Here is a 23,630-nt window from a genome sequence, read left to right as displayed (position 1 = left end):
ATATATATATATATATATACACAGTATATACATAGTTCTATACAATTTTAAATGAAACAACTCAGATGCAGTTGAAAAAGCCGCTGCAGTGTCTATCAGTTAAGGACTACAGGCTGTCATTGCCAGCAAAGGGTTTTCAACCAAGTATTAGAAGTGAACATTTTATTTTCAGCTTTTTAATTTGTCCAATTACTTTTGAGCCCCTGGAATGAAGTGATTGTGTAAAAAAGTTTCTCACAGTTTTATGCAATCTTTTTGTTCAACCCACTGAATTAAAGGTGAAAATCTGCAGTTCAACAGCATCTGAGTTGTCTCATTTAAAATTAATTGTGGTATAGTACAGAACAGAAAATTAGAAACAAGTTGTCTCTTTCCAAATATTAATGGACCTAAATGTATAAATTTATAAACATATATGTCCTTTCATATTTAGGCTTGGTCTGAACGGACTGTTGCATGTAAACGCATATATGCGCTTTTATGAACAAGTGTGTGTAAGCTAAGAAAAGTTCCATGTTTTTTTTTAAAGTTTTTAGCACAACTTTGGTATCTGGAAGCCCCCTTTAATAAGGAGACTTCCAGATCTCCACCACCCCACCCTGGGAAATGAGTACAGGGGTACATAAAACCCTTTACTCATTCCATCAAAGGGAAAAAAATATGTGTAAAAAATAAGAAGAGGCTTTAATATTAAAGTCATTTATTAAATGCGGGTGTTTAGTATAACTTTTAAACTTTTTTTTCACAGGTTATGCCACAAAAAAAGGATGATTCCCACAGCTGCATTCATATTATGAGCACAGTCGTGGGACTAATGACAGTGGGATCCCCAGGCCCTAGGGGGCTAAATGAGGACAAGGCTCCCCGTTCACCTCTAGTGCTCAGTGATTGGCTGAGTAGAGGGAAACCCTGATGATGCTTGAGCCATCATCAGGGTTTCCCTCTACTCAGCCAATCACAGAGCACTAGGCTTGAATGGGGAGACTTATTTACATTTTTGAATGCAATATTTCTTGGGCTATTTTTGAACTATTTTGGCTTTATATGGAAGTGTGGATTTACATGTGTTTGGTGTCTGTGTTTTTTGTTTATTTTGTCATGTAAATTTAGTGGTGTCTGTGTGGTCTCTATATTTTATTGTGACCTTTTTGAAGATGTATTTATTTTAAATAAAGTTGTTTGAAAAATGTTGTAGTTATTTGTATTTTTTTGGTTTGTTTTTATGTAATCTTTACATTCTTCCAGGATCATTTAACCTTGGGTGATCCAAAAGACCTACAATTTACCAAGTCAATTGTGATTGGTTTTATGCAGTTCCAATCCGAACCAATGTGGACCCACTATGTGCATGTGAACTGTGTTCTATCAGCTGTTTGTTTGTATGTATATATATATATATGTATGAATGTATGTTTATGTATATGTATATGTATCGATGTATGTATGCATTTATATGTGTGTACATATACATTTAAAAGAGAAATTATGGGAAGAAATAGTCAAAGACGGTGTTTTTGGCATATTCCCTAACATGCTTCAAAAAAACATGCTTCAAATTAAAAAGATTGCCTATTTCTTCCTATGATTTCAGTTTTCATGGGCTTGGCTTCAAGCACCCTTCATTGATGATATTGCTTCTGGTTAAAGGAGGAATCTGCCTTTATGTGCTTCCACTACCAGGCTGAGGTGAGTAAGTCAATATATAGTTGGCCAAGCTCTAAAATGGCATTCAAACTTGCAGAAACACCCTGAAAGGCTGTAAAAGCAAGAAAATGTCTGGCACAAAGTGTCTTTTCATGTAGCATTAGGGTCATGTAGCATTTTGGAGTGGAAACCATGCATACATTTGTCCTAATTATTGGTGGATAAAATAACAAAACATTGCTGAAGAATTGCTAAACAACAGAAACAGAAATTAAAAACCAGGCGCAAAAACATTGCAGCAACAGATGAAGATAATGAAGATTCTAAAAAGTCACATCAATGCATACCATCAAAGCAAACTTACTTGAAAAGACCCCCCCACAAACCAGTCCAGTTAAAATAGTAATAATGTAAATGCATATGTATTTCTATGTATTTAAATCTTTTTTGACATACACACAAGTGAAATCACTAAATGTTCCTTGATACATGTATTATAACATCTTTGGCAACAATCCATTTTTCAAATATTTGATTTCTCTAAAGCCAAACTATAATTTTTATTTTATCCTAAATTTAGTGTTCAAAACACCGTAAACACAAAGGGGCATATAGCAGTCAATGTGACTTTCAGCAAACATTTGCTGATGGTAAATCAATCACAGGCATTTTAAATATATGCACCTGAAAGGTCCACCTGCAATAAAAAATATTTGAGAATGTTAAATTTACTGCTTTATAAATATGCCTATAAGTGTCTCTGAGCATAATATATATTAACACAACCTTTTAATATTTTATGCACAATAAATATTAGATGATGTGAAACGACATCTGTGTTTGAGAGCCCTAGGCAAATATTATAAACAAGCACAGAGCTACAGTCTCTGATATTCAGACTTTAGATTATATATATTGATGTGGTAAATATTGTCAATTGCCAACTGCCTGCCCTCTTTTATCCATTTAAAAAAACAATTTTTTTGGCATGCACTAGGTTAGCTAATTCACTGTTTGGCCAATATATATATATATATAAAAGACCATCCCCTTTTTTAGGGTGAGATGTTACATGCCGTGTTTAGGGTGAGATGTTACATGCATTGCTGCTCCAAACCTCTCAACAGACTTGACCACTGAAAATAAACCTCTGTGCTAGTTGACCTGATCGGTGAAAAGCTGAAATTGTGAGATACACCCAGTGCTCTCTACAGAAACCACTTAGGTAGGCTATGGCACGAGGGTTGAGTATGCACTTTTTCCCATACTCAAGGGAGGTCCAAGTTCTGACAGGGGAGAAACATGAGCATGCCAGTATTCCATTTGGGTTTTTAACCTGTCATGGGCATTTATTTTACAATTAGGAAGCCCTATGTACATGATTATTTTTATAAAACTGATTTTATGATTCTGAGGAGTTGTGACACTAGGGGGTAACATGGGCAGAGCTTTATAAAGGAGGTAAAATTATATTGCTTCCCTATGACTTTTGTTAATAAGCACTTAACAATTTCTAGCACCTCTAATAACCAGCTGTATCCATATTGACAGAAGGCTGTTGCAGCCTAAACACTGTCTAGCCTTTTTATTACTGTTGTCATAGTTAAAAGTAAAAAAAAAACAAATTAAAATGAACTCATGCAGTCTCTTTACCAATTTAGAGCAGCAAAGACAATGAGAATAGCAGCTGCCATACAGCGGGTGATCTTTTCCGATTGAGACCATTTTGTTTTACACAGTTTGCATTAAAATAGTCTAATATTAGTACAGTAAAATATATACCTTCTATTGTGTGCTACTTCACCCACCTCAGAGATTGTAAGTTCTTCGGGGCAGGGTCCTCTCCTCCTCATGTGTCATTGATTGGATCTGTCCAATCTGTCCATTGATTGGATGTAGGAGGATTCCAGAAGGGCCTGAGACCTAATCAAGGAAACCACCGTAGGGATCGATGGATCTAAGGAATTAAAGTTTTTCTTTTTTAGTTTACACCTGCTTTTAGGATTAAGTTTCACTTTTATTGGTACATCAAATCTTTGGTCAGCATAATGCAGAAATTAAGGACTTGTTAAAGGATAACACATTTTATAGCAATGACATACATATTTACCTTCCATTCAATACTATTATTTTAATAAGTGCTGTCACAATTAGGAACAGAATGTAAATAGGGCAATAATATAATTATGCAGATACTTACGGAGCTACGAACACTAAAAGCATTAATTCATTAAAAACATAATTTGTTCTGTAAGTTACTTGTTTTTGCTGCTCATTTAATTATACTGTCTTAGATGCAGGTAAATTCAAATGTAATTAATCAAGTTTGTTATTTTCCAGAGCTGAGAATTTGCTTTACAATAATAAAACTTATTTTTTAATGCAGGTATGCATGGAACGCTTGTAATTCTGCTGCCACTTAGTCTGATCCTGATGATTTTTGGAGGAATGACTGGATTTGTTAGTATACTAGCAAGGGCATATCTACTACTACTTTTAACTGGAATACTTTTCCTATTTGGAGGTAATTTATGCATTTATTCATGAAAGTTACAGTGGTGATTTCATGTTATTTTAGTACTAGCATTTACATTTTACTATTTAACTGTGTTCAATTTATAATGCCTTCATTATTAAAACCATTAGAAATTTGCTTCATACATGACAAATTCAAGTGTATTTTATAGCAATACAATAGTATTGATTATATAGAAAGTGCAAGCTATCTTTGAAATATAACTAAATACGAGGGCAAATATATAATATATTGCAGGTACAAATACTAATCTTTCCATCCACATTGTAATGGTGATACCCAAAGACAGAAATGTTTGTAATTTAGCCTGGGTGGTAACCATGGCTCTCTAAATACAGTACAGGAATGAGCACAGCTATCAAGGGACACAAAGTATGTTATTTAATGGTTTACATGCAGTGCAATACATCGCATGCAATACATACTCTTTGTTAGATCTTCTAAAACATATATTTTATTATTTAAATGTGGAAATGTTTTTTTTTTCTAATATTATGTGTAATGTAAGGTTATGTCATGCAAACAGTATTTTCCAGGTATGGTAATGCAATTAAAATATTGTTTTAATTTCTAGTGTATCACTCCTGCACAAGCTTCTGAATTTCTTCCTAGTTTCTTCTTCTAAAAATATTAATGGCCCACCCAGACCTAACAAATCAAACATACCAATAATAGTGAACCCTAAGCTTCATTAAAAGGCAGTGCACAGGCCCCGAAAAGAATGTTTTAAAATAATGGTTTGCTAATACATGGGTTGTTAAGCTCTCTAGTAATACTTTATGATGTACAGGAAACTGTGTTCATCCTTTTGTCTCTACCTTTGAAAGGTGAGGTCTCAAAAAACTAGACAGATAGTAGAGCAGTTTCATGCTTGGGGGGACAGAGGCACTAGGGGGCGCTACGGCTTGAACAATAGAGATGAGAGCCCTAAGTGGGGCCAAGGTGCAGAATCAAAGCCAAGTATTCTCCGGAGTCCCTACTGGTAAGGATATTTCGCTGCTGGCTGGTGCCAGGTTGCGGTCCTTGGGCACACCAGGGTGGACAGGATAATGCACAGTACTAAATCACTAGGCAGGAGAATAGTAAGTGAAGGTCAGGGCAGGCAGCAAGCAAAAGAAGTCAGAAACAGAGCCAGGGGTCAAGAACTAGAAATCCAGGAAAAAGACTCCGGTGACATGGGGTCATTGAAGACACGGGAACACAGGAAACAGCGGGAGGCTCGGGTGACACGGAGACACCACAGTGCTGTATCTCTTTCTTGTCTCTCCTCTGCAGCACACATTCTCTCACCCTGTGGCCATCTCCAATCACTCACATCTCTCACCACAAAGTTCCCCACTTCCCACACTCACACAGCCCAGGAAGGGAAAAAGTCTGGTGGGACAGAGTTCCAGCCATCTGCCCAATCTCCATATATAGACTAGACTGGATATCAATATTCGCATATTATAAATTAGGTTATAAAATGTATTTCCCTGCACAAAGTTTAAAACAATTAGGATACAAATGTACATACCCAATAGGCCTGATTCATGAAAGCTCTCCAAGGCTGGAGAAGATACACTTTCATCAGTGGACATGGGTGATCTAGTAAACCTGCAATGGGTCATGTCCAGAATTCAAAACACTTGGTAACAAATAGCAAATAACTTTCAAGGAATCCATTCCAGATTTGCTGGATCACCCAGGTTCACTGATGGAAATGTATGTTCTCCAGCCTAGGGAAGCTTTAATAAATCACGCCCCTTATATCAACAAAAAATATGCAACATATTCTCTTATACGGGAAATACTGAAAACTTGAGGCTCAATTTAGGCGTTTGAATCATTTTTGATTATATTAAGAAAAAAAAAAAAACTTACTGTGCAAAAGCTTCCTAGGCTGCTTTACAATTAACAAAGGGATATTGAGGATAGATGACATGTATGAAATGGTAATTTAGCAAAACACAAGGCCAGATGGAAAGCTGTGGTGAAAGGAATGCATTAATGAAGGTCACCAAGCAGTAATGCTAATGAGAAAAAATTAATTTTTAAAATAAACTTTTTTAAAACTTTAAATTTTTCACAAACAATTTGATCAACTGATATAGGAATATTGGACCTGATGTATAAAAGCTCTCCAAGGCTGCAGAGGATATTTTTTCATTGGTGAAGCTGGGTGATCCAGCAAACCTGGAATTGATTTCTTAAAACTAATTTGACATTCGTTAACAAATGTTTTTAATCCTGTTTCAGATGCTGTGTCACCCAGGTTCACTGATGAAAGTGTATCCTCTCCAGCCCTGGAGAGCTTTAATCAGGGCCATTGTGTTTAGGTTTAAATACTTTGCAAGATATTTTTCTATAATAAAAATTATTTTAAATAAAGTTCATATAATTAATATAATTACCACAAAATACATACAAAATCCAAATGGTCACAAAAGCATTCTATGCAGATAAATGGTCCTATCACCCACAAACAATGGTTGCCAAAATGCTATAATGAAAAAAAAGTAAAAAATGACCCCGGCCCTGCCTTCCAGTGCCCAGCAATGCCAGGAGATAGCAATGAGGTGTGGTGATGTCATTCATGTCAATTATTCTGCAACATTTTTTTGGTCTGACAGGTAAGTACACCTTTAAGTTTTTAAATCCTGCCAAAAAATGAATTAGAAATCAAGCTTCAGCACATTACAGCTGATTGAATCTCCTGCGCTGAGTAAATTAGCATTGATACCACTAAATACATGTAGCATTGCCAGAGATTTACCTGAGCGAAATACAACAAGTCTCCTGGAATGGGAAGTAAATGATGATTGCATACATCATATTCATAATTCAAACAGTGGAAAGAAATTTGGAAGGAAATCTATTTCTATCTACTTGATAAACATCTCTTTCCCTGAATGCACACTGCTTTCATATTTGTAATTCAGTAAAGTTGGCAGGCAGCCGGATTTCTTCTTTGGGCACCTGTGAGTATTTGCTGAAAAAGAAATTCCAGTTGGTACCATGTTGTTTTCAGATAGTATACAAATGCCAGAACTCTTCCAGTGCAATGTTAACTAAATGAAGTTAAAATGAGAAAAAGGATGAACTGCTCACAGTCTTGCAATTTGTACAATTCTTCAGACTGAACTACTTCTGTCCAAATCTGTCTCATGACACCTCCTATGGCAGCATAATTTTCTGGAGTTATAAAAGGCATTGTTTGTAATGAGCAAAAAGAAATGGCTCATTAAAAGCATGCGATAACAGGAAAGCCTGAAATACACAGAAATGGCAAATATAAAAATTAATCAATTTAAAATGGTTTGATTAGATCTGTATATAATATTGGAAACCCCTTTAAATTCTAAGTACACAGTTAGGTTACCTATTTGTTAGTAGAAAAAAAGACACAAATATTTTTTGTATTAACTTTCTAAAGATATGAATACAAAGTACAATGATTTGTAGTTTTAGACTGACTTTCCTTGCAATTAAACTGCCTTAATTTGCAATAGAGAAATTATTTCTATGATGACTGTGTGTCAAATATACACATCATGAAATATTTATTATCACCCGCAAATAAACATGCAAAGATTAGGTATTAGGAATTAAAGTGATGATACATGTATTGGGTACTCACCAAGGTGTTAATAAGCTTTTTAGGAATAGCACAATGATCTCCAGAGGGAGAAATATGCTATTCATGCTCAACAAATTTTAGACTTTATTTTATAATGGGGAGAAAAATAATGATGTGTATTTATTAGTTTTTATATAGTTTTGCATATCCATCAATGCTCTTCTCTATCCTTTAAATTCTTTTGGACTCTGCACTGCAAGAATATATTTTTCATAGTGCCAGAATAGGATCATTGTTCCTGGCTGACAGAATATTTTTTGGGCCTTGGTAAAATGTTGCAGCTTGTCCCTCGCATTTGCTTGGGGCATAGTTGTTTTATCATTTTTGAACATTTAGATGTATTAAAGTTAGAACTTTAGCAAGGCTTTGGGCGATCAAAATGTACATACTTACTGACCTCAATAGCAGCAGACATTGTGAAGCAATTTATCTTGAAAATTCACAAAACCAAAGCAGTAAAATGGTTGAATTTGGTTCCAAACTTTACAATGTGATTTTATTTGGAATTAAAGGCTTGGCAGGGTTTAAATCATTGTTGAGAGGGGGGGGGGGGTACTGAAGGCATTTTTCAGATGTAAACAATGAAGTTTACAAATTTAAGGCTTGTTCACTGTGTGTTAAAAATATAAATATTTAAATGCCCATTGTCTAGTCACAACCCTTTTTAAAAAAACACCAAAAAACATTGAATTTAGCTGGTAAATGGTAAATTCTTCTTTTGTTTTCTCTCTCTTTTTCTCTTTAGCGCTGGTGACTCTGACAGGAATTAGCATCTACATTGCCTATTCTACTGTAGCATTTAATTATGCACTGTATTCCTTAGGCAGTGCAATATTGTCTGAAATTGACATAAGTTTTGGATGGTCATTAGCTTTGGCATGGATATCCTTCATCACAGAAATATTGACTGGAATGGCCTTTCTCCTGGCAGCCAGAATCACTGGCCTCAAACGAACTGGGGATCAGGTTATATAAATGTTTACGAAGACCCTTTCACCCACTGCATATACCTCATGGGATTTGTGTATGTTGTTGTCTCCTAACTTTCAGGAGATCCAAACTTTTGGAATATACAACATGATTTGTCTTATTTTGTCAAAAGTGCAATTTGTACTGTATATTACATATTGTGGGAAGAATCATATGTTATTTTCTCTGTTAAAAAACTGTTGTAAAAAATTCAGATATTTAACTTGTACAGGTAATTCTGTGAAGTGGAATCTTAGAAATGTGCCTTGTTTCTAGCAGTATTCACGTGTCATATATACTATCTATTTTCTCTATTTCCTTCACCATAACCTATAATTCATATACATAGACCGTATTTTCCCATGTATAAGACGCTCCCATGTATAAGACGCACCTTGATTTTGGGACCAGAAATTTGGGAAAAAAATAATTTTAATAACTAAAAGTAGTGAACTTAGCGTATTGAACTTTATTCTTCCTCAAATTCATGCAACTCCTCATCACTGTCAAAACTCACATCCATATGACAGTTCTTTGACTTGTCCTCATCTGTGTGTGACGAATCACTGTCTTCATATATTGCCTCATCCTCAGTTCCATCTATGGCGTTTGAAATGCCACACTTCTTAAATGACTTGACAACAATATCAGTCTTCACACTATCCCAGGATCTTTTCACCCAGGTACAAACTTCTCCTATATTTCGTTTCTTCACTCTTCCTGCTGATGTCAATTCGTCCCCATAACCCTCCATCCATTGGGTCCATTCTTCTCTCATACCAGCTTTGAAGGGTTTGTTAATGCTGACATCAAGTGGTTGGAGCTGGGATGTCATGCCTCCAGGCAAGTTTTTTTTTCTTCTCTGCAATCTTCTTTGTGTTTTCTGTTATTTGTACCCTTTGTGTAAGCAAGTTTGATGTATAACAAACAATGCATTTCAGCCCTAAAAAATCTATAAAAATGAGATGCATGAGATTCATGGGTATAGACTGAAGTGGCAAGGGAGCCTCCTTTGCACCTCTAGCCTGAACATCCTTGAGTGGAGGCAAGGAATTTGTGGTAAGTGACACCCTGGAGGATGCAGACAATAAGAGTTTTGACTAAGAAGTACTCCCAAAAAGCAAAAAAATACCCCGAATCTGTTATCTTCATGCTTGTAGAACAGGCATCAGGTCACAGATGGACTTGAAAGATAACAGAGTAGCCATACATCAATAGACCAGTGAAGACCTAAACAGGGAAAGATTTGGATATACAGGTTTGCAGGATCAGGATATGAAGACATGGAATCGTCCATATGCGTCCCTAGAGAAGTCTTTTGCACAGTATACATGCATGCATGGCTTTGCATGCAAGATTATGCACATGTGCATACCAGTCCAAAGACCAAAACAAATATTTGTTTTAGACGGAATGAGTATGATTTAGAACCCATCAGGTTGTTATTGCTCCATGTCTACAAAATGTCTATTGAGAATGCCAGACCAAAAGATCTAAAATTATTAAGGTTCACTTGTAAGAAGATGCCAGTGGTACGCCACACACAATAGGGCTGAAATTAGAACTACAAAGATCTGCTATCATAATATGACAACAGCGGTTTGGATGACTAGCCATAAGATAAATAAACTGTGTAAAAATTAAAAACTGTGATGGCTGGACAAAGGTTACATACAATATATACAAAAATGTTTAAATGTTCTACTAAATACATGATTAAATCACTAATGCCTCAACATTTGTTACTATGTTATTAAAGTGTGCACACAAATGTTCTGTTTTACATTCTTGATAAAGTGAAAAGTGATTAGGAAAACCATGATCATCACTGTTCTAAAGTGAGTCACTTTTGCAAGTAGGTTTGTTAAAGTTTGCAAGTATGCTGTGCACATTAATGCAAATACCTGAGAACAATTGACAGGTCTAGGAGTGTATCAAAAATCTACTACATAAAATTAAATCAGTTACTATAATATCCAACTGAACCCAATTTCTATCAATCCAAAATTCTTGAACCAAGCATACTGATTAGTGTAAAATATTTAATTATTATAATAAGTATTATCTATACAAAAAAAAAACTAAAAAAACTAAAAAATTCACACAGCCAGGACCTTTTATTACCCTTGGTTTTCTGTTAACAAATATTCTATAACCCAGTGGTCCCCAACCTTTTAGACGTCACGGACCAGTAAATTTACTGACTCCGGACCGCGCATGCGCGGGGAAACTTCCACCAGAGTTATGTCATGATACCAGAACCCGCCCACTCTCCCATCTCAGGTCTGAGCCTGCAATGGAGAGTGGGTGGTTTGTGTCCAGAGACATAACCCACCCACTGCCCTGAGGGGTCATTCTCCTTCTGGTTGGGGACCGCTGCTATAACCCCATTGATTCTATTGTACAGGACGCCAGGGGTGTGGTATGGTATATCCCCCCTGGCTTTAGGTCATGGCCCCTGTGAAAAGAGGTTGCTTACTGCAAAGGAGTCTGGGAAATTTTGTTTGGTGACCTGCAGTGGCCATTTTTTAAAATATATTAGTATTATATTATATATATATATTATTACAGGGCCTAGACTCTGGCCTAGGAGGGAATAATCTGTGTGAGCCTTCCTATCCCACTGCTGCTCAGCCCAGGATTTCGGACTGACCTGACAGCTATGTCTGGAGCTGTCAGGAAGTAGGTGGGGGAGTGTAAGTCTGAGAGCAAGGAGCAAAGCTGAAGGGAGCAGAACTGAGCAGCTCATGTTGTGGGACTAAAGAATTTCAAGCTGCATCACGTGCTACCTGTGAATATAAGGTCTAAACCTGGTGTGGCCGCTTGGGCGGCAGAACTTTATTTGCTAGCCATTTGGGACTTTTTTTGCTGACTTTTTTTTTTCTGCTGAAGTTTTTTATGTAAAGCAAATTACAGCGCCCTCCTTGTTGACCTGTTAAAATAGAAGAACTCTTAAAGCAGCTTCCCAGAGATACACAAGCACTCAAACAACAGACTACAGAGGTTCACCTCATTGCCTTGAGCAAAACCACTAGGTTGCAGCGGCAAAACCTGCAACGGCAGCTTTCTTCTATGACTGCACATCAGTGGTGGTTACACATAGCATACATGCAGTCAGCCGAACCAGCCATTTCCTGTAGAAAATGACACCCTAGGATGAAATGGAGGCCTTCTTTTTTACATTTGACAGGACAGCAGAGCGGGAAGAGTGGCCCCTTGATAACTAGATTGAATTGTTTTGGCTTTTCCTGTCTGGTATATTATGATCTTACCCCAGCTCATGCTATGGACTATGCCACGCTAAAATTTAGAGATCCTAGCCCTACTAGGGGTCATCACTGCGATTTGTGCTCATCGGGTACATAGACGGCACTGTCAAGGCAACCTGTCACCCAGATCGCAGATGCATGCCCTTATCCATCTGGTCACCAAATAGCTGCAACCTGAGATCCTGTCCGGGCCCCAGGCTAATGGGAAAGGGTTGTGATGGATTGGGAACTGTGCTCACTGCTGGCTGATCCGCAGCAGTTGTGAGTCATGGTCACCCCCAGACAGCAGAGCAGCTGGTGATGATGATGGAGATATATATTGCAACTGAGGTGCTACTTACCCCTGGGACCTGGAATTTTTTTTGCTGACGTAAGCTATTTTTGTTTCACTGGATTAAGCTGTTTTTGTTACCTTATGCTGAAATGAAGCTGTTTTGATTTAAGTTTGTCCCTCAATAAATAGCCTATGAAAAGATCCCACAGTGTCCTGTGATGTGCTGGTCCCACTAAATTCACTCTATAAACATGTTGGATTTCTTTTATTAACATTATTCCTGTAAGAATTTCTGTTTAACCCCTTGTGACACCAATGCACGATTGGTGGTGTAAGGGTGATATATTTGCCCACGATTCCTTCATGTGAAGTAGCAGGTGGAATACTGTCACCTGTGAGATTATTAATGAAGAAGCACAGAGGGTGGGGATATAACACAGAGCCAGGAGCTCAGTCACTAGCTCCGCTTGGAGACACAGACAGGTGGTCTGTGTGAGTGAGCTCAAGTCGGTCTGTGTGAATGAGCTCAAAAGTGAGTAGAAGGTTGCTGAAAGCTTTGTTTTGACCTGACAGGGAGAAGCCTTCCAGCTGATAGACAAGAACGTTGGATGTATAGTAAGTGCTGGACAGGCAAGGTTTTCTTTTGCTGTTTTGTTATTTTATCTGCAAGCTTCAATAAACCTGGCTACAGGTCACCTTAACACTTATACCTCGGTGTGTGATCTGAATTGGATGAACCAGACAAGTGTCCTTTGACCCTAGCAAAGGCGATCCTGAGCGTAACCCCTCACACCCTTTATAACTTTGGATGTTTTTTTAATGGGTAACAAGCAAAAGTTTGCACTACTCCTATAAAGTATTTATGTCTAACATGAAAGTATACTTCAATTTCTCTTATTGGCGTTTATATATCTAGTCACTAGATACTAGTCAGGAAACTTTTACACATAGTGTATTTGATTCTGAATATATGACACACTTACTAAGGTTGACATATAATCTATTTATATATGTGGACAGCCACTGACACTATAATTGTTAGTCCTGTAGTATAACAATGATGATTAGTATTCATTATTCTTTGATGAATATTTATGTATATATCCCCTTCTCTCTTGTTTGTTTATATATTTACTAATATGATTATCTAATGGACTGATTAAGTATATTTCTCTGCTATAAGTTATAGACACTGCAAATGAACTTCTGTACACCTGTGTTTCACGTACAACACCCCTGAAGAAGCCCATACCGGGTGAAACGCGTCGGGTATTCTGATTCGCATATAAGATACAAGTATTAAGTATTTGTTGATTTTGTTCAGAAGTGTAATGACTAGGTCCCCTCCAGGGCCAAATTGGTATTGACTAAAACTCAAGTTCGAGGTCATACCAAACTGTATGAGCTTATTGTACTGCAGTACCTGACTTGTGTATAAATACAAATGTAACAATTTGCCTTAAAAATCCTACTTTTTCTGGTATCTTTTCACATTCATTTCCCAGGACAGACTTCTACTGATACAAGAAAGAGCCAGTTTAGGAGACCTGATCTTAATGGAGGAAAGGATGCATGTGAAAACCCTGTTGTCACAGGGGGTAATTATTCCTGTACCTTAGGAATAATGTTTCATGGGTGGTTCTTCCCATTCATTTCAAGAAAAACGATGTCAGTCATAGATATGAAACAGCTCAGTATGTCAAATAGCACATCCTTGGAGATGAAGCTTCCATAAGTCCTCCTTCAGACGGTTCGGACAACAGATTGGATTCTTTCCATCAGTTAGACGCCTAATTCCCTGTTCCTCCACATCAAGACTTTCAGAAGTTCCTTGCTGCAACCTTTTTTTTTTTTTCCAGTCCTATTTTTGATAAACACCTCTTCACATCCTACGCACAGATTTTCCAGCACACTCAGCAACAATTTAAGCACCAGCAGGCTGGGAGGGGCCATTTCAGCTTACACTTTTTATAGTGTTTAACCACCTGGCTGTTAAACCCGACCTTGGTTCGGGGTAAAAACACTTGCAAAAAATTGTTAAACCCGAACTTTTCTCAGGTGGTTAAAAATATAAATTTTAAGTTTTGGTACAGAAATCTAGACATCAGTGTAACGCCCAGGAGGTTAATTAGTAAAAAACATACCAAAAACACAGTACATAAACAAGTAAAGAAAAATAAAAATCAACCATAGAATAATAGCAGAACAATACCAGTGTAAAACAAAAGGGAAAAACTGTGAAATTGTACTTAAGTGAAAGTTGGTTTGCCTTGGTCCAGGTTGCTGCATACAGTTTAAGTTGTTAGAGTCACTGGGCTCCCTGAACTACTCAATCTGTCAATGACGTTGTCCTTAGCAACAAGATGATAATGGTGGTAGCTCCTTCTGCTAGGCTTACATGGCTTTTATAATTCCCCTGCTTCAGGTTTTATGGACTGCCAACTCCCAGATTATTAGTCAGCACAATATATGGATTTCCAATAGACCATGTCTGGGACTAAATGCAGTTTCTAGGCTTTCCTGGGGCGTAGGAGACTTGTTCTTGGTCTCAAAATGCTCCCCATAATGATTTGGCTATGAATCGGCCAACTACAAATTTTTAAAGAACTGTAAAGTGGAAATATGAAGATTGGTAATAAATGTGTTTCTGAATACAGCTCAGAGGTCAGTCAGATGCCACTTTACTACCCTTCTGCCAGATGCTGAGTTTTATTACACATGGGGACATAAAATACCAACTTTTTATACAATGTTGCACAATGTTGTAATTGGGGGATTAGCCCTTGCAGCAAGCACATTGTAGTTAAATTGCTTAACCCCACAGTCTCTTTATTTTGCTCTCAAAAAAAGCAGTTTGCATGAGCTGGACACAGGTGGGTACAAAGTCCATAAATCAAATCAGCATAGATGAACAGCCACAAACAGCACATAAGCTTGGTTGCAGCCTACATGCTGCTATTTCCAATTCCTCCTCCATGGTAGCACACCTGTGCTTTTATATCAGACTTGCAGTCTGCTACTGACAAACCACTGGGTGTACCTGGGCTGAATGGGTAAGGCCCACCCAGTACCATCCTTCCCATTCCAGAGTCCAGGGCCCTGAAATGTATTAAATACAGCAACCCTAGGAAAGTTGCCTCTATCCTGGACTCTTTCTGCAGCACACACCCTGGTTTTAAACAGCCCATGCCCTTTACCCTGGGAAAATATATCTCCTATACAGGACTAATAACTGCAGTCCTATACAGCTTTAGGCATTTTTGAACTTCCCTCCCTAGGTGAGCTAGTTATTTCACATTGTTTGCTGACACTGAGTGGTCAGGAAATAAGAAAATATAATTTTTACTGTAATATTCCTTTCCTGTCAGCATATATATTCCCACCCCTATTATTTTGAGGAGTGCTAGGTATGGAACACTAAGGTATGGACCGCCTTGAATTTATCTAGTTAGGTCCTGAGAGTGGGGGTGAAAGATGATTAACCCATCATGTTCTGACATTGAGCTTATCAGGAAAGGAAAATTACGGTAAGCAAAACATTTTCCTTTATTACTCATGTATGTGTAAGATTTAGTGTTTGTTGCTGAATACAAATGTAGTTTTATATTTTCTTTAAAGTTTGAATTTAAATTTTGAACACCATCTACTTTTAAAGTCTTGTAAATTTTGCCCAATCACATCCCAAAATGATGAATATAGCTTTTTGGAAACTTTGGGATGTTTTTTTTAGTATTGTTTATGTTGGTTTCAAATCTGTGTTGTGATTTTTTTGTGACAAAGGTAATTATACATTTTATGATATTTGGTATCATTATCCTAAATGGTTTGCAAGATCAGGCAATTGTCTGTATTTGTATGGGACAGACATCATCAACTGCAAGGAGTTACATTTTTAGGCATGACAGCAATTTATTATTCATGCAGTTTTTGCTATGTGTATGACCTGTTCATAATAAAAGCACAACATCTACCAATTACTGCTGATCTTAAGAAGATATTCAATTTGCATTCATCTGTCCACTTGGTGACCAAGAAAAATCATGGGCTCCATATGTCATCCGTACCAGTTGTTACAACGCACTGCATGACGTGCTTACTCGCCAAACGGCAGTTATGTCATTTGCAATCCCAATGGTGCGGAGGTAACTGGAAGACCATCTGAACCAGGGGTGTCAAACTCAGCCGGCAGGCAAAATCTAGCAGGTCACCTCCTTTTTTTTTTTTCGGCCTCCAAAAGAATCCTTAGTATGAATTTGCAGTTAGCCCGCAGCTACTGCAATCCGTAGTAACGACGGGCCAGCTGCAATTCATATTAAGCTGCTGTTCTATAGCCGCGGGCACAATGCAGTCTCTAGACCAACGGCCTCTCTGCCTATGCGTGGCCTGCAAATGATGCCGGGAATTGTAGTAGCGGCATCACTTGTGTCTATTGAACAGTATCGTATGCGTGGACCCCGCAGAGTTTATACTGACAGGTAAGCTCAATAATCAGGAATTAAACTGGGGAACGCATTCTTTGTTGAGTTAGATCTTACACTTGTTTTTTCCTAATTTTTGGGTGGTGAATCCAGAAATGACCCCAGTTTTTTGCTATCACATCCAGTTTTTACGATACAGGGTACACTCCATTTTTGGGAAAAAACATACAAATTTTACATACAATGAAAAAATAAGGAAATAACTTGAATGGACTGTTTATTTTACATTTCTATTGTTAATGCAAAGGGTTTATTGTTACTTTATGACTTTTTTTTTTAAAGTAAAACATTTGAAAATTAATTGGGTTATGTTAAAAATTATGTTAAAAATTTATATTAAAAATATATGTTAAAAATTTATACTTAAAGCTTTTCTTGGGGTGTTCAGTGTTAGGACAATCCTGCTGGATGCTCCAACAATAGTCAGCCATCATATGTACATCCCAACTACCCTGATACCGTGCTTTCATGACCTTTAAAATCTTGGTGGAATCGTTCACCTTGCTCATCACTGACTGCACTGACAGTCTCCTTCAGTTGGGAAAGCTTTAACAAACTGCTTCATCAAACTCAGTTTCATGTGCAGAGGCGGGAATATAATATTCTTTCTATGAACAAGTGGCTCATGTAGAATGTTTGGATCATCTGGTTTTAAGGCAGATTTTGGAGGCCAATTCCTTTCCACCCAATGCCTCTCACGAGCTCTGCTGTCCCACATGCACAGATAACAGGGATAATTGGTGTATCCGCATTGCTGACCAAGAGGGTAGCATACCATTTTAAGGTCAACACAGATGACCCAATTGTATTGGTGATATTGCAACAACTCAATGATTCTCTTTATGTTGGCATATTCTTTACAAAGACCCAATATGGTAATTGCCATTGTGAAGTAGGACACACTTTAAGCTCCGCTTTGAGCTATCGATGAATAGTGGCCATTGAGTTGACTTTCAGATTGGAATTCCCTATTAGTCCATTAAACCAGCTATGTTATGGCAATACACAAAGCCACTGTTCTTTCTAAAGTACTGCAGAACTGCAATTTCTCTGGTTCGAAAGTAGGATACCTTCGTTCCTTTTTCAAGTAAGTTTTTCTCACGCAGTCTTCAAGCTAGGAGTTCTGAAGCCTTCTTCGATAGTCCAAAATCACGTGCCAAATCACTCAGCTCATGCTGATCAAATCCCTTACAGAGTCCTCTTCAATTTCAAACTCTTCATCATTGTTGTCACCTAGTTCATCACCATATTCATGTTCTTCAAGAGAGGGTAGTGTAACCAAAACCGGCACTCGGATTTCGTCTGAATGAGCCACTGGGTGTATAGCCGATGGTAGACTAGGATACTCTATGTTACATTTATTTTTCTTGTTATATCCTGAAGTTTTCACTATACAAAAGTAACAGTCACTGAAATGATCTCCTGGCTCTCGCCAAACCATAGGTATACCAAATGGCATCTTATCACGTGTTCCCTTTGTCCACATCCGTAAACCCTTGACATACTGTTTGCACACCTTATGAGGGGCCCAAGACTTATCTTGATCACCAACTCTAACTTTGAAATATGCCAAATAGGCTTGCTCTACAAATGTGCTGATGTTCACCCTTTGACTGGGAATGGAGAAACTGCCACAGATATAACAAAATGAATCAGGGTTGTTTAGGCGCTAACAATGAGAAACAGCAGACCACACCGTCTTATGTGTAAATAAATAGCGTATACAAATCCACGCTACAGTAATCACATAATATAAGCGGTAGAGAAAAAAACCTGACATGATAGAAGAAAACTAACTAATCTATTTTAGTGTAAATAAGCTTAAAAATTGAAGTCAACAAAAAATTTGTTCAAAATTGTTCTCCAATGTGATTTATTAAGCAGAAACTTGATTTCAACTGTAATATGATGTGCTACCATTTTCACATTGTGCCCTTCTTTTCTCGCTATTAATATCATTTTTTCCCCTAATTTTATATTTAGATTTAAAATTTTTTTTTTTCCTTTTTTTAGAGCAAGGGGGAATTAAAATGATCTGCCTTTCTAGTTAACTTTTTTTAATACAATGTAATGGTTCTATTTAGCATTTGCAGACCTTTAGTCATAGAGTATTATTAGCCTGACATCTAGTGAAAAAATAGCAAAGTGCAGGGAAATAAAGACATATTAGCTAGAAATTACAACCAAGAAAACAAAATGCATTTCTTAACTCTGTACTAAAATCTCTGGGAAGATAGTGCTGATTAAATGCAAGAAATAGAGAAATAAAACATTACCATTGGTGGAAACATTTTTTAACTCAAACTTTTTAGTGTCCTTTTCTGAATAAGCAATCAGATAACTTTTCATAGTAGCGTTCAGAATAGAAGGGTACACTATTTCTACCTCAAGAATTCAGAGATTCTGCTTACACTTTTTATATTGTTTAAGCAGTAAAAACATACCAAAACAGTCTGGGACTTATGGTACACCAAAACAAGCTAAAGGGGGTTTCCAAGCTTTTCTGAGACCTTGGAGACTAATTCTTGGTCTCATTATGCTCACAATAATGATCTGGCTATGAAATAGCAACCTACTATTTCCTCTTCTTCTTAGAGCATTCAGAGATTAAACTTTTTATAGTGTTTAATACGCAAAAACGTACCAAAACACAGTGCATAAACAGGACAGAAAAATAAAGACTAATCAAAGAACAATAGCTGAACAATAGCAACAGTGTAAAACAAAAGGAAATGATGATGAAAAATAATTAAGTGAAAGTTAGTTTGCCTTGGTCCAGGTTGTTGGTACAAAGTCATTGTCTCTAACGACAAGATGGCATGTAGAGCTGAAAAATGTGTTTGAACAAAGAAAATTGACTCATGGAGATTTTTTCAAGACATCATTTAGATAGTAGACCACAAGACTAGGTAACAGAATCAGAAGAGTCTCAGCCCAAACCAGGTTCCTTTAACATCTGAAACTTGCTTGTGCCAACTCAGACTTCAGTATGTGCTCTGAGAGTGGGAGGGGGGCGGTGAGGAGGGAGCGACAGTCATCCAAAGGAAAAGAGTCAATGGCTAGAAAATCAAAGAGGCCCATCAGATTTTGTTTGGAGTCCATGGCTGATTGATCTGAAGGGGCAAAATCAAGAAAAAGGGTTGCTGGCAGAACTTATGCATTCATTTTGTGGTATTGTGTGACCTATAGACACATGTCACTTCTCACCAGGGGTCAGTGGTTCCATGACCAAGAGAGCCTGAAGATCTTCAAAAGCTCGGCACTTGCTCTTTCCTGAACACTTAGGGATGGACAGGCATTTGTTAAATATTTTGTTTAACAGACCACTGCGACTGAAACATACTTTTGGTGCTAAGTTGGATGATGTATGTACAAAAAAAGAACATCAGAAGTAATGAAAATACTGTAAATGAAAGAAATTGTGAAAGCTGCTGAGGAATTTAGAGTAAAGGTTCAATGTGTAAGAAATCATAATAGTAATTCATACAGAATCATGAATAATTATCCAACCATTAAATTCACTCTAGGTTCTTTGAGGTAAACTGTCAGCACAAAAAACACACCCATACATATAAATATTGAATTAAACTATACTATAGACAAATAAAAAGTTAAAACAAGAATAACAGAAAAATAAAAACAGACCAATAGATACAGGGCAAAACAATATTTCAAAATAACTACAAAATTTACCAGTATTCTTTTTTTTTTTTTTTTTTAACATTCTTTATTATTCACCAGTAGTGTTGGCTGAATATCTCACTGATTGATTCGACAGCTATTCAATCGAATAGTGAGATATTGGGCCTGATTTATCAATGAAATCCACGCTCGCTGGTCGCGTGTACTTTCACGCTTCCAGCGAGCCGGTTTCCCGCGGTCCGGAGTCGAGTGCGCTCGTACACTCGCTGCCTCACTGCCAGCCGGATTCCTGCCTTGATAATAATGAGCAATAGGGGTCGCGAATCTGCCAATTAAGGCGATTAGATAGCTTCCGATTTTGCTTGATGAATCAGCCTCATTGTTCAGGTGATCGAATGCTAAATTCAAACACCATTGTAGTCAATGGTTGGAGAATTCAGGGTATTTTTAGGGACTATTAGGGGCTGCAAGAGCAATCAGGTTGCTCTTGCAGCCCTTTACTAGTTGTATATGTTCTTGGATCGAGTTTCTCTATCCAAGAACACAGAGCTCTAGATGTGATGAATGTGGAAACTTGTCCTCATTCAACCTCCAGTGCCCGGGGATCACCTGCAGTCACAGCTGTGACCGCAAAGTTCCCACGGTCTAAACTGCAGATGAACTCTGCAGTTCGACTACAATCCCCAGGGGATCGCACACCCTTCTCAATGATTGCAGACTTGGCAGCAATCATTGAGAAGATGCCCCGCAAGTATCTCTTACTCTTTAACACGCACAATAATATGATACATTTGTTACATTTTTCTCACAGTGGATAAAAGAAAAATGTAACAAATGTATCATAATATTACTGTGCTGGAAAGTGTGTTACAGAGTAAGAGATATCATGTGATTGTAGGATAACCTGTAAAAAAAAAAAAATTAGTTAAAAAAACACAATAACTCAATAAATAAATTAAACATTCATTTTTATTTTTTTACACTTTTTTTTACATTTTGTTATCCTAATTTTTGCAGTCGAATCTCGTTTTTTTCGGGTCGGGTCCACCCAATTTCGAACATACTGGGCAATAAGGGGTTAACACAGAAGCTGGACAGGGGAAGCACTGAATTACCCAACTGGTGTAAAGGAACTGCTCAGCAGAGTTAGGGGGCTTGGCACCAGTGATGACACATTACAAGAACGCCAAGTGCTGTGTCTGAGCTAGCTAAATAGCCAAGGATAATTAAAAGGCTGTTTCCTGATTGGCTGGATGGCAGGATGGGCGAAATTTATAAAATTTGGAAGAGCAGGCACGCCCAGGGTCAGAACTGCCCACATGCACAGAACAGAGGTGCCTGTGCTTTAGTGAGGAAGAGGTAATGCTCCAAGAGCTCGTAGGAGGAGTAGGCGTAGAGTGTTTTAAAATTTTAAATGGTTTATAAAAGATATTGCATATATATATATATATATATATATATATATATATATATATGCATTTAAAATCCTGTTTATTTAAAAAGCATTTCTTTCAGTAAATCTGTACAAAGTGTGTAATAGCAAACAGTAATTGGCCTTTGGAACTGTATCCTGTTTACACACTGGTTTCTTCTTTGTCACAAAACTAGGTGAATACACATTTTATCTATGTTTATGCCTATGAACTTCACCGTGCTGTATTTCACCTCCGTATTGTGATACAGTAAGATTCTACTGACCTTCAATTGAGTGTGTCAGCTTTGTTAGGGTTGTTATGTTTTTGTTATGTTTTTTATAACCACTATTTTTTAACATGTATAGCTGGTTTATTTGTGGGTTCTGCTACTCAAATTCTTTACCAATTAATGTGACCTCTGAAGTTCTCTTATGTTCTTGACATGGGTGCTGATTATAAGAGGATTTGCAACTTATAAAGCAGTGGCATTTTCAATGTTTTTATTTTGTCATTTATAGGTTCTGACTTATTACCTCTGACCCTTAGAGAAGAAGATGTGAAACATGTCAAATAAAGTAATGCGAATGATCCCATATTCTCCCTAATTCATCAATATCAATTCCAGTTAAAATTACCTTTTCCAAATCATAGGCGTTTAGCGTTTACTTCTCAACAAATACACTTTGATGCTTCCTTTTCTTTTAAATGGAGTAGACGAAGAATTACTTGGGTACTTCCATCCCTGGACTTGCTAACTTGGATATCAGGGGTTTTTATATGATGGCATAGATTCAATATTATTTAAAAAAAAATTATTTAAAAAACTTGATTCAAACTCTTTCCATATGACCTTTCCATATGACCATTAATAAAGCTAACCTAAAGTCAAAATTTTTACTTTACATAAAAGGGTGGACAACAAGTTTTTTTTTTTAAAAAAAAGGGTGCAACTACTCCTCCCTTTTTGCCAGTGATCAAGATAGAATGGGAGCTCAGAGCCTCCTGGGATACATATACCACGCATTCCGGGGGGATCCGGCTGCTCTTTCAGGAGCCTTTTCTTTAATAGGAGAAAAAAAAATGCCAATCTCACACATGCACACTGAGATGGTCACTTCTTTTCCCCCATCTACGTCACCTATCTCCCACTTGCACAGTGCGAGATTGGTGACGTACGAAGAAGAATCTGGAAGAGGACTAAAGAAGAAGACAGTGCCCGGGGCTTCCCCTACACCTGACCAAGGAAGGATACCAGGACAACGCTGGACCCAATCAAAGAAACCTCCCCATGGTTCGGGGATCTGTGAGATTTAAAGTAATTTGTTTTTTTTTTTTTTAGTTTATTTTTTAGTGATTTAGTGATTTTTTTATTTTTAGTTTAGTTCCACTTTAAGTTTATGTGATCTCATAAGTATGCATGTGGGTGCCTCAGGCTTCCTGATTTGGCTGTTTGCTATAAGGCCCCTCATTGAGTGGTGGATTCATGTCTTTATCTGCAGTAGAAAAAGTGGATGGCTATGGAGGACTTGCTCTCCTTTGCTCTGGAAGTCCTTTTTGTTGGTCAGAGGACCATTGGCCTTAATTATTTCTTCTTATCCAACCACAGGACTTACCTCTTCGTCAGCTATCCTTTTCTAGCCTGGGAATATTACCTTCTTCATCTTCGTTTCCCTGTTTTTGGAAAGTTTCGGTAGTGGAAAAAGACCCCACCTCCTCATATCAGTTCATATATTAGGAAAGTGAATCAAGTTATGTAAATGAAAAACCTTATTTTTAGTCCATAT

At 37.4% G+C, this 23,630-nt stretch overlaps 1 protein-coding gene across 1 annotated transcript in view; it reads left to right on the top strand.

The window, feature by feature from the left end:
- Positions 1-9,662, top strand: part of TMEM114 (transmembrane protein 114) — a 20,946-nt gene extending 11,284 nt beyond the window's left edge. Inside the window, exons 3-4 of the mRNA XM_072418908.1 lie at positions 4,031-4,168; positions 8,545-9,662. Coding sequence (XP_072275009.1) covers positions 4,031-4,168; positions 8,545-8,774 — 368 coding nt within the window. The 3' untranslated portion in view covers positions 8,775-9,662. The remainder of the gene's footprint in view (positions 1-4,030; positions 4,169-8,544) is intronic.
- The last annotated feature ends 13,968 nt before the right edge of the window (positions 9,663-23,630 follow it).

The sequence above is a fragment of the Pyxicephalus adspersus genome, chromosome 7 (genome assembly GCF_032062135.1).
Source record: "Pyxicephalus adspersus chromosome 7, UCB_Pads_2.0, whole genome shotgun sequence".
Lineage (NCBI taxonomy): Eukaryota > Metazoa > Chordata > Amphibia > Anura > Pyxicephalidae > Pyxicephalus > Pyxicephalus adspersus.
The sequence above is the reverse complement of the archived record's forward strand: the minus strand, read 5'-3'. Positions and strand labels throughout refer to the sequence as shown.